We start from the raw sequence: 12,104 nt of genomic DNA on the forward strand, positions 1-12,104 counted from the left end.
GCTGCGTCTTTGTAGTAGCTCCAACCTGGCACGGCAAACATCCAGCATTTCCAACATTCAGAATCTCGAAGCAAAAAAAAAAACCAAGAAGAGTAAAAGAGGAAGCCGAGAAGGATGCGGAAAATAGAAATGTAAACGTTAGACGGCGGTTTTTAAAGCGGAGTAAAGTTGTTTTTCCGGTCGGTGGGCACGGCGGCGGCGGCGGTTCGGGGGCGGCGGCAAGAGGGATGAGAGCTGCGTACGTGCCGCAGTCGTCCCGTCGGGATAACTCAATGCCACTTGATGGATAGGGACTGTCTTTAAGGCTCAATTTAAATGCATTCCTTAACTCGGCCCACCCTGAGGGGTGGCCGCCATGGGAGCCGCGATAGCTGCTTATTGAACGACGTTTACTCCAAAATTAAGACGGCTGGATTATATCGCCGGCACGGTTCTCACGCGTTGATAAATTACCCCGCATAAATTTCCAGCCGAAGCAAAAATCACAATAACCTTATATAACCTAAAAAGAAGCGCAAGATAACATAACCTAACTAAAAGATATGCAAATACGAGTGTATAGGAATCGATTTTAAGCTGAGACGATAACACTTTGTCATTTTAAATTGCACTGCATGCAATAATCGTTTAATTTTCGTTTGCGCTAGAGCTGCGAGTGCACTCGAGCCGGCGGCGCTTCGCCATGTCGCCATATTACATTCCATTACGCGACATCGCATTAGATTACGCGCATGGTAACAAGGTAACGAGCTAACGACGTCTTCGCGCGTGCGAGACAATGCGAAAACCGCCACCAAAAGGCAAGAAAAAAACATCAAACTTCAAGTGAGGTTATATTGCGACGCGATGGATTAGTGCGCGGGAAATTGCCAATAACGACGCGGTAAGTGCAACATGGCGGCCATCTTGACAATCTCATGTCATCCAAGGAGCAATTCATAAATTTATTAACTTCAAGTATTTAAACGTTTTGTATTTGAAGACAAAAAACGTGGAAATTTCTTTGGTTTGGGTTGATGGCTTGTGAAAATTGTGCATTGCTCACGAGGATGAGACGCGGGACGTGCGCGTTTTCAACAATTCGGTACGTTTCATGATCCGCTTCCGGTTTATACCGACGCAGACGGAGCAAGACGGAGGATTGTTACGAGCGCATGATGACGATAACGACACTGTTCTTTTATCGCTGTAAAAATGTTAAATTTCACGCGCGGAAGAAAGCATTTTAATCGATATACAGTGTGTTTAATATTTTTACACTAATAAATCTTCAAAACAAATAAATTTAACCTCAAAAATTTTAAAAATTAAAAAATGTCAACTTTGAGTTTTTGATGTTTTTTAAACTTATTTTAACATCTTGTGAGTCCTGTGAGTACATGAAGCTAGAGATATAAAGATTTCGTTAGATACATCACGTCCGACTCGTTTAAAAATGACAATCTTCTTCGCGTCGCGCGCTCAGCTCGTGTCTGCGAAGACTCAAAGGAATCAAACGTTCTCCGCGGGAACAAAGTGGCAGCGAATGGCAAAAAAGTAGCAAAAAGAACGCGCGTGCGGCGGCGGCGAGCGAGATGTTTGACTGATGCCGCCTTCCGGCAGGACTTCGAGGACCTGCCTGCCATCTTGCAAAATGAGATTCATTTTAGATATGCAAATTTAAGACATGTTGCCACCAGCCAAAAAGACACCCCGACAACGAAGTGCAGTCGAGAGAAGAGAGAAAAATCGCACGCTAGTGAGACATATGCCGATGTCGTTAGGAGCAGGCGCTACGCCAGTGTTTCAGTACGGCAGGACTGAAGTGAGGTTAGGGTTGTGGACATCAAAGCAGAGATAAGGCCGCAGCATGTCGTTATTTGTTATTACATGATGGAGCAGCCGTTCAAAGTCGTTTTGTTGATGAGAACCGACGCAAATTATGATGACAAACAACATAACCTCGAAATTATATTGTCGATAAATTTCAAGCCAATTTTAACCTACAATTGACACGTTATATATTTGTTTCCAAACTACACAAACTACAAAACATTGTGACTTCCGTTTTGGCTTTTTATATTAGGAAGTTTTATTACTGCGACCGAAATATATCTCAATGAAAAGTAATCTCTGCGCGACGCAGCGAGAAACTAAAAAAATGCTCGAGGGAAAAGCGTAACCGGAAAAACTATAAGAATTACACCCATACTTGCGTGTGCTAAGACCGGTAAATTACGACGGAAAACTAACCGTGGAAGGCACAAAATTCAGCGACTAAATAAGAAAAACAACTTGGGATTTTATTTTTCACCTTGCAGCCGGCGTCCGGCCAATTTTTCTATTTTCCTAGATGGGAAATTGTACGCGGACGGCAAACTTGCGCAAACAGAAACGAGCCGAGAATACCAATATAAAATATTTCCACAAAAGGACGAGCGAGTAAAACGAGTACACGCAGTCGGGTTGTGAGCAAATGAATCCCTGATTTTCACATTTAAACATTCAATATTTATTCGCAGACGGTGAAGGACGTCTGCTAATTAATTAAAACTATATTTACGTTTTGCAAACCCTACCATTGCTCTTCATACATTTCCGGTTGAAAGCAAAAAACTTAAGATGGCTCCCGATTGAATTATGCGTGTGATTTTTAATGAATTTCCGAGCAAACCATAACGAAGAGGTGGTTTTCCGGGTAGTGGGGGTTGAGGGTTTCGGTACGCAAGCATAGTTTCCAATTCTCCGTGTTTGCTCGCATCGCGAATGCACGTGTGTGCACGTGTGCGTTGATTGAAATTAATAATCGATGACTCGAAAGTGTAAATATTTGGATGTTCGCCTCGCCGGCTCCTGCACATTTGCATTATCCCGCGGCGCGGATGGAAAATTTTAAGGAGGCGCGTAAAAGCCTTCGCGGAGTGGAAAGAAAGCCACGCCAGCCACGAGCGAACTTTGGCTTTTAGCCCGTTATGGTAAATGCGGTAACGTTCCAACTTCCCCGGACGCCACAACTGTGTGGAAAGTGGCGCGGAGTGAATGAGGGATGAGGCAAACCCCGCGAAGGGTGAATTTTTTAAGTGGAAACACGAAAAATTTAAAAAGAACGTGCTACCACCGCCACGAAAATGGAAAACTTTTTAATATGCGATGAAATTTTAAGTGGGTTTAAATGGTTATTACAGAAATTCGGAATCCACTTATATTCCTCCCAAAAACTTCAACGTGAAATAAACCTAATGATAAATTCTACATGTATTGAACACATAACCTTAAAACATAACCTCTAACAGATATTTTTCTGACTTTCATCGGTCTGTCGTCTAACATACTTTAAAAACACATCGAATGGAATTCTTTCGCCTGTAATGGCTTGATTCGTGCAAGCGATTCCCTTGATGTTGGTCACGTCATAATGATGATGTTCCATCACAACCATCTGCTTAGTTCTTAGGTACTGAATGATGTTTTGTAAAACCCTGCAATTCCACAGGTTGTCAGCAAGTCCAATGTGTTTCAACTGTGGAGCACTTCCATGAATCTCCATCGCATCAACAAAATCAATGCCAGTGTCAGTCACATCCAAAACACTAATATTCTCCATTGATGTCAACATTGCAGGATCAACAACTGCCAATGGATTATGGGTTAGATTCAGTGCATATAGATTAGGTAAACCAGAGAATGTCCCAAGATGGAAGCGCTTGAAATGATTCTCTGACAGGTTCAAATCCTTCAATAGTCTGATATGTTTGAACACACCAAGTGGAAGGTTGCATAATTTATTTCCTTGTAGGTCTAAATATTCTAAACCTTTCAGAAACTCAAAGGAGTCTTTGTGTAATGTAGAAATCTTATTATGGGACAGGTCCAGAGTCATTGCACCATAAATACCTTCAAATACTTTGTTGGGTACCTCCTCAATCAGATTATGGCTCAAAAACAGTGAATTTGCTTCAAATCCATTCACAAATCCATGTTTTAGGTCTTTTATTTCGTTGTGATCAAGATGTAATTCGAAAATTTGTCTTAGACCATTGAATGCACCTTCATCAATGCGTTTCAATGCATTGTTTTGTAGATAAATGTATTGTAGAGTTGTTAAATGTTGGAAAGCATCTTTGGCAATAGCTTGAATATCACTGTTTGTCATATTGAAACTGATGAGGTCATTGTTGTGAGGAAATGCTTCCTTCTTGAAGACAGGTAATGAGCAATCAGTACATTTGAGGTGATAATTACCATAGAAAACGTTGGGGAACTTATCGACGATGTTGCGGCAATCATATTGACGATTCTCTGGCATGTAGTCACAGCTTGCCTTTGGTCGTAATTGTAGATTGGCTACTTTTATTCCCGCCAAACCGCCATTTATAACAACTGGCAACAGGAGGATGATAAATGCAGAAAAATGCATTGTAACTGTTTTAACTTAGGTTATTGAGGATGGCACTTGATGTGTTTGACTAAAATCACATTTGTTTGTTGGCTATGAATCTGTGGAGAACAACGAGGGATTGATTTAAATACCTCGGCAACATTTTGCGATTGACCTGAATCGATAAGAGAGGTCAAGATGGAGTCAACATTTATTCAGAGAAATGTTCAAATTTGCTAGAAATCAGTAGTTTCATTGAATGCGGGTTAAAGGGCAAAAAGGAAAAATTCATGTGTGCAGTTCACACGCAGTAGTAGAACTGAAACCTTCAGAACACTGCACTGTGAGAGAATCAGACTAAAATAGTATTATCCCACTAATTAAAGTAAAAAATTAAAATTCGATTTGCGTAATTATGATTTCTTATGCTGACGGAGTACCAGATTTTACATCAATTATTTAAGTGATATCTGCTTAAGTAGTTAGTCTGCTTAAGTTGCTGATGATAAAAATGTTGTGCTGATGATGATTTTTATAATAAACTATTCCACCTAATGTAAAATTGTTAGTTATATTCATGATTTAAGAATTGAAGAATACTTGCTTAAAATTTACGATGCCAATATAAACAACAAGATGTGATTTTATTCCAAGAAATAAAGATTCGATATCTGCAGGTAAACAAACTTATCTCTTGTGCGAAATCGCGTGATCGCACACGGACAGGTGTGCACTCACTACCACCGACAAGCAATATTTAACGCGAAAACGTGCATCGTAGTGCCATCTAACCGACTACGTACCTATCTAGTAACGGCAGGCTTAAATTCAAAACACATTTTATCAAATATGCATCAAAGGTGATATTGTATGATACAATGCAATAATATTATATTCACACATCGGAGAAAAACAAACATTCTGTGCGGAGTATCGAAATGGTGTGATAAAAGATACTTGCCCAAGCACAAAGGAAAAATTCTCTATCAGATGGAAATTTAAAATAATTTAATTAAATACGGTAAAAGGTCTAAAAACGCGACTGAAAGTGTTAAAAATTGCATTTTTCAATTTTTGACGATTTATTTCAAATGCGTATATCTCGTAAACTAAAAGAGATAGAAAGGATCGAATTGCAGAGTCTTAATCTAATTTGTTTTAAAATAAGCTAGGTAAATTGGAAATTAAAGAGATGAAATTTTAATTCATAATAAAAAATGGGCAAGGGCGGATGCTAGATAATTTATTTTCACGATATTAGACAGTGAATATCTTCTAAACTAAAAGAGATAGCAACCAGAAAATTATAGATTATGGAAGATTGGAAAATTCTCTATATGAGAACCTGAATACGAATCACTTCTACCGCTACCTTCGTACGGTACCCTGAACACGAGTCACTTCTACCGCTGCCCTGAATACGAGTTCTACCGCTACCCTCGTACGGTGCCCTGAACATGAGTCACTTCTACCGCTACCCTCGTACGGTGCCTTGAACATGAGTCACTTCTACGGCTGCCCTTGTACGGTGCTACGAGTCACTTCTACCGTTACCCTAGTACGGTGTCCTGAACACAAAATGAAGTGGAGGCTGCCTTACGCTCAGTCATTGAAACAAAACTCGGTGATTTTTATCGATGTAAAAGTTCTAAAACTAAAAAATAAGAAATTCAGTGATACAATATTTGATCAAAATATATTTCAGTATAAATAAATAAATTTTGCTCCGTTTTCTCTCATTTTTTTTTCATCACTTAGGATACAACATTTCGCTATTAGCTTAAAAGAAGGATCACAATGTTATTAATGTATCAATGTACACCCTAACTCGTACTTGTAGGTTACCTAAAAACTATAAAACAAAAGAAATTTCGTAAATTCGCTAACGTAACAAATGGAAAAGCCGCGCTTCTTAAGAAATCGAAATTGTCACGAATATACACATTATTGTCCTCGACTAGACAGACAATTAGAGTTTATAATATCTCCAGGTCACAGTGCCTAATTTCTGGATGCTTCTTCTACAATGAAATAAACAAAAAAGCAATATTAGCAAAAATTTTAGAATGTTGGCCACTCTACAAACCCTTAATTTCATTTCAATCCGATCTATTTCACCTCCCATCATATCCACGATGCTTTCACCATGTTTCAACATAAACTCTTCCAGTTGATCAATATTTTCAAACTTATGCACCTCCTATAATGAAATTAACTAATTATATGCACATGTGAATATAGAAGAATAAAAATCGTAAACCTCTAATAAACTGTTCAAGTCTTGCTTATCCAGGTAAGCCCTCGTTAGCTCCCTGCCATCAAAATCCATCTCAGCCTTGTACCTCACCAGATAGTTCCCCATATCAATACCCTTCACATCATGAATCGCGCGAATCATCACATCCGCTTCAAGTTCAGCGTTGATCTTGTCTAAATTCTCTTCGGGTATCGACCGGCCAACAAGCGCCGCCACATTTGTGTAAATTATAAAAGAAGCAACAGTGCCGAGAATACCACCGATTAATAGTGACCCACATGCGTCGGGTATTGGACTATTTAAGTATGAAGAGAGACCCATGCATGTCGCGGCGACAGTTACACCAATAACAGCTGCGGCATCTTCGAGGAGAACTACATTCACGCTTGGATCCTGTCCTCTAAATACTATACAAACATTATTTTATATAGAAAGTTAATTTCAAGACGCAGAAGACTTACTGTAGTCTCGGATGGACATTTTACATTCAATTGCGCCTTTACGGATAGACATAAAGGCGACATACCAGGTTGCACCTTCAGAAATTAAAGAACCACCCAAGATACAATAACCCTACAATTTTATGATACTTTTACATTGATTTTGATAGATAATTTAATTGTAATGAACTAATATCGCACCCAAAAGAGATCTTCCATTGGTTGAGGATCAATCAAACCGGAAATTCCATGATAAACTGATAATCCAGTGCCCACACAAAAAATACCAACGCCTGAAATCAATGAGGCGACGTATCTCATGTTGGTGTATCCATAAGGATGCGTAGAATCTGCTATCTAAGTCAATAACATTAAATATCAACACATTAAATCATTATAAAACTTAAAAAGAAAAGAAAAACACTTCAATTCTTTCACTTTCAAGCAAATATTTGTGGTTTTTTACTCTTTTCTCAATTTTAAGCATTTTATTAAACCCAACATACCTGAACTGATTTGTGTATACCATACGCCAATATCACTTGATTAATAGTATCAGCAAGAGAATGGATACACTCCGAGAACAACGAATGCGACCCTGTCAAGATCCAAGCTCCAAGTTTGAACAAAAAGTTCGTCATATTACTGAAACACAACCAAAAACAACAAAATAATCACAGTTAACAACATAAAATCTTAATTTCATACATTCCAACAGCCATTAAAACCACTTTCCCACTTCTACCCATCAATCCACTCTCGTTCTCCACACTGACTTCTGTAAACTTGCCCATCTCCCTTCGGTAATCCCTCAATCGTCGCTTAACAGTAAAAATATTCTGTTGATACTTCTTCCGTTCAATATCTCGCTTGATAACCTCCTTCAAAAGAAGATCTTTCGAACCCCAGACGTCTAATGCTTTCGCTTCGACATCTTTACGCCAGTATACGGTGATGGGTGGTTCGGATTCATATGGCGAGCGTCGTTTTGTCTTAGGAAGAGCTTCCAAATCGGATGGTTTCAGGAGGAAATCGGACATTGCTCTCACTGGTGTGATGAAATTTCGTTCAAGACTTGAAGCGGTGAAATCCACTCGTTTGCGTTTTTTGGCTTGCGGTGTTCCTACCACATCTAATTATAAAGTTAAAATGGTAAAATATGAACAAATAAAAGTTATAAGTTTTAAGAAAGTTATAAGAAATTATTACCTAACTCAATGGTTTTTATCTCATCTATGTTCTTTTTAGGGAGAATCTTTTCTTTGAGTTTCTTTATTGGCTCCTTCATGATATTATCAGCAATTCCTGCTGCTGGAGGACTCATATTTACGGTAGAAGGAGCATCTAATCTTTTTTCAGTCACATCCTTCAACAGTTTCTGATCTTCTGCAGTTGTTTTCAAATTCTGCCCTTGGCCAGCAGCTTTAGCATCTTCCCTTAGTTTTGGCGCAATTACATCTATAATAGCAGTATGATTCTCCTTTTGGTCAACATTGACTTTCTTTACTTCATTCACATTCAGGTTCTTTTTGTCAACTATTTCTGAGAATCTTCTCACACATTGATACTCTACATGCTGGATGCATTGATAATACTTGAGTTTACCAGAAATGCCTTTAAATAGTTATAATTATAACAGTTTAACCAGGTTTTTGTTGATTTATTAAAGAAATGTATGAAAAACTTACGAAAGTTAAGCAGGCAGCAATGTTCGGCAATGACGGCACTCTGGCACACATGCTTCGCAAGCGTTACACTACGCTGAAACATGCTGCAGAAGATGGCAAACTCTTGAGATGCTCAGGAGTCTTGGAAATACTTTTTGCCGTATTTTTCAGCCGGAATTCAGTTTAGAACAGTAGGTCATAACCATACATTTTGAGAGAATGTGAAGGCTGTAAGAGATGATTTACTTCCAGGCGACGCAGACCAATCAACATGTTAGAGATGAATTTATGGTGGAGTTGTTAGCGTGATTTGTTTGTTAACAATTAGCATATGTGAATTAAGAAACGTTTACAGGCTGAGATCGGAGAAAAATACGAAACCGCAATGACCTTGTGCTACACACTGTCAAATTGACATCTGTAGAATTGGCGGAGTTTAAAAAGTTGCCTATGTTAGACTACGTTTCAAAATTTATCAACAATTCATATTTAGATAAAAATAAACCAAAACAACTTGAAAAATGGTAATAAGAGAATTCGGAACAAATTTAAAAGAATAAACCCAGTGTTAGTTTATTTTTAAACAGTTAAACAGTTATATCAGAATTCTTTCTTTTTGGATCGGTATACAATAAATTATTGTTCTTAAGATATCAGCCGAATTGTAAAACTCAATTAATTATTTAATCTTACAATTTAAAAATCTAAATTGGTGTTTACGTTTGTTTAAAGTGTTCCAAGAGTACAAACTTGAGCTTATTTTAAAATACATTTGAGTATCTCTCAAATGATTTCTGTTGATAGTACTCGTACTCAAAATTGAATTCAAATCAGATAAATCCTTTTAAAAAGTACACTTGGTAAATTACCCGTGCACTCCACGCACTTTTTACAATTCATTGTTTAATCTGATAACAGCTCAGATTAAAATATTACGATTATGAATATAAGTAAGTAGCTGTATTTTCAATAGAGTAGTTTTGTAATCGCATTTTTTCAACATGACGCATCAACTATTATAGAAAATCAATTCAGAGTAATTTGTCGCGAAACTTTCAATTTAAATCCTACTGACTATGCTATATCCAGCTATAAACTTTGATTATTCCTGGATTATTTAACGGCATTGTTTGCACGTTGTATGGAAATCAATAGTGATTGATTGATTGTCCATTGATTAAAATTAGAAACTTTGTTTATTGAAAGCTGAGTGATTCACAGATTTTATTTGAACCATTTTATGTAACAAATATGCATGTTTAATGATTACATTTGTTTACTAAATGTGCATTAATTGTAAATTTGTATTATTGATTTATTCTACAGCTAAACTGGCGGTCAAAATTAAATTTCACGTTTAATTTACGAAATTACTGAATAAAGTGTTCAAAAAATTTGTAATTCACTTCAAAAACTTGTTAATAATAAATATGTGCATCAACTAAATGTATTTTTGGCCATTTTTTATCTTAACGAAATAGGTTATGACTTGTTTTATAACCAAAAACTACAAACTTTCATTTTTTTAATAAAAATGACTCAAATACAATCTAAAACACTAGTGAAAAGCATAATATATTATACAAACTGTACATATCAATGTGATTTGTTTACTTTTAACAACATAAAAGCGGAAATAGTAATTAACCTATTTTTAGGTTAAGGTTGATTCATATGGATGATATAATATATTCAAAAAGAAAACATACAATTACGAGTATATAAAAAAACTATGTGTCATCAGTTGTTGCATGAAACAATAATTTATTAACTCAAATTCGTTCTGACGCCTGCAAATGGCATATATAATAAACTTTAAGATAAGTAGTTTTGTAACAATTGTATTGTTATCATCGCGCAATGATGAAATGTGATATTGAATGGCGCGGGACGGATCTGAGTACTCGATGATCGATTGTCAGCGCCGATTCCGATTGTAAACACAGGCAGATGTTGAAATCTCATCATTTGTAAAATCATTCAGTTTTGTTTTAATTCGATTTCAGGTTCACTCGCCATGTTCGTGCACCGAGCTAATGGCGCACATTGCTCGGCACACGCGATAAGAAAACGTACTACGTGCGCGGCTGAACAAGATTTTGTCATCGACTCAGACAAAAGGAACAGACCCAGATAAACAACCCTTAAGTACTACAAAAGCTGATGTAATCAGATGATGTCATGAGTAAGCAAATTGACAAATTAAAAGTACGGAATTATTTTGTTTGAATAAATTTCTATTGTTATCAATAAAAAAATAACATTTCACGCTCACTTTCACTTAAATTCACTTTAATTTAAGTGTGTGATACATAATGTATACTTTTTTGTACAAATGCGCAAATGTGTTTCGTTAATAATGACAATATGTATTTTTTACATGGAAATAACCTCAAATATAGACTCATTTCTAACCTATAACCCCAAAAAAAGCATTTTTTGGTACATTTTTAGTTTTTTGCGTTATTTTGCACATTTTCTGGTCTATTAACATAATTTTTTAACTTAAAGTTCTAAAATGCGTATTTATCTATCCAAAAATTGACTTAACCTAAGTAGAATGTAATTATTTTCATTGCAAATTGCTAAAATGGCGTCCTTGCACAACTAACAATTGGAAAAACTAATATTGTAACCCATAATCAATTATTTAACATATTTAACATACTTTTATACATTAAGGCATACTTAAGTACATAAGTAAGCACTTCGTTATACGAGTAAATAAAAGTAATAAATCAACGCATTTTTATGAAAATGTATCGTTTTGTTGCTTTTGACATTGAAATAACCTCAAAATTCCATTCCTTTCTAACCTATAATAATAAATATCGACATTTTTGTGCAAATTTTACATTTTCCGCATTTTATGCTAAATTTTAAACTTTTATGGCGTCAAAAATTAATTTATTAATTTAAAATTATAAAATTCTTATTTTCCTTTCTGCAATTGACTTAACATAAGTAAAAACTAACAATTTCCATTGCAATTGGATAATAATAGCATAGAATGCAATTTCTTGCACAATAAACAATTGACAAACAATTACAACACTCTTTATTGCATCCTGGATCTTATAATTTGAAATATATCTTTAAATTGACTTAACTTAAGTACACCAACAACCTTCAGCAATCACCATTTCCCTTTCATGCGCTATCAATTAAATATTTCTAAAATACCAATTAACTAATTTAATACGAAACTAAACGCTATTTACCCTGTACATATACAAATATCACAGTATGTTGCGCATGGCTTCTGTCCGATTGTCGATCAGTAGTGTCTTAAGTCGCTCCCCTTCCATCTGAGCGAAGGTGAATAAATCTCTCGAGCGTCTCTTGAGTGTGTTGTCGGTGTTGTCCCCCGCGCCGAGCGAATT

General features: G+C 36.4%; 2 protein-coding genes and 1 long non-coding RNA gene across 3 annotated transcripts; all 3 read right to left on the bottom strand.

Annotated features, from left to right (window-relative positions):
• Positions 1-3,104: 3,104 nt before the first annotated feature.
• LOC135792540 (leucine-rich repeat-containing protein 15-like) lies at positions 3,105-4,500 on the bottom strand. The gene has a single exon (XM_065303204.1). The coding sequence runs from the start codon at positions 4,394-4,396 to the stop codon at positions 3,266-3,268; it is 1,131 nt and encodes a 376-aa protein (XP_065159276.1). The 5' UTR covers positions 4,397-4,500; the 3' UTR covers positions 3,105-3,265.
• A 1,534-nt stretch (positions 4,501-6,034) lies between these two features.
• ZnT49B (Zinc transporter 49B) lies at positions 6,035-9,129 on the bottom strand. The gene is made up of 9 exons (XM_065302943.1): positions 8,743-9,129; positions 8,264-8,668; positions 7,763-8,186; positions 7,561-7,699; positions 7,256-7,411; positions 7,076-7,187; positions 6,618-7,021; positions 6,444-6,557; positions 6,035-6,378 (listed from the first exon to the last, which is right to left on the bottom strand). Exons 1-9 carry the CDS (start codon positions 8,822-8,824, stop codon positions 6,334-6,336), a joined length of 1,881 nt encoding a protein of 626 aa, XP_065159015.1. The 5' UTR covers positions 8,825-9,129; the 3' UTR covers positions 6,035-6,333.
• A 2,633-nt stretch (positions 9,130-11,762) lies between these two features.
• On the bottom strand, positions 11,763-12,095 carry LOC135793001 (uncharacterized). The gene is made up of 2 exons (XR_010548508.1): positions 11,950-12,095; positions 11,763-11,895 (listed from the first exon to the last, which is right to left on the bottom strand). It is a non-coding gene; the product is annotated as an uncharacterized lncRNA (long non-coding RNA).
• Positions 12,096-12,104: the final 9 nt, after the last annotated feature.

Source organism: Atheta coriaria, unplaced genomic scaffold (assembly GCF_025399875.1).
Source record: "Atheta coriaria isolate IRGN ID8LTWV9N9 unplaced genomic scaffold, Caltech_Dcor_3.1 hic_scaffold_5_pilon, whole genome shotgun sequence".
NCBI classification, from domain to species: domain Eukaryota; kingdom Metazoa; phylum Arthropoda; class Insecta; order Coleoptera; family Staphylinidae; genus Dalotia; species Dalotia coriaria.

Excerpts from the sequence above, each read along its gene's own strand:
- LOC135792540 (XM_065303204.1), bottom strand. The coding sequence starts at position 4,396 with ATGCATTTTTCTGCATTTATCATCCTCCTGTTGCCAGTTGTTATAAAT.
- ZnT49B (XM_065302943.1), bottom strand. The coding sequence starts at position 8,824 with ATGTTTCAGCGTAGTGTAACGCTTGCGAAGCATGTGTGCCAGAGTGCC. Across the intron at positions 7,700-7,762 it reads GTTTTAATGGCTGTTGGAAT|TAATATGACGAACTTTTTGT; the intron begins GTATGAAATTAA and ends GTTGTGTTTCAG. Across the intron at positions 6,379-6,443 it reads GGATTGAAATGAAATTAAGG|AAGAAGCATCCAGAAATTAG; the intron begins GTTTGTAGAGTG and ends ATTTCATTGTAG.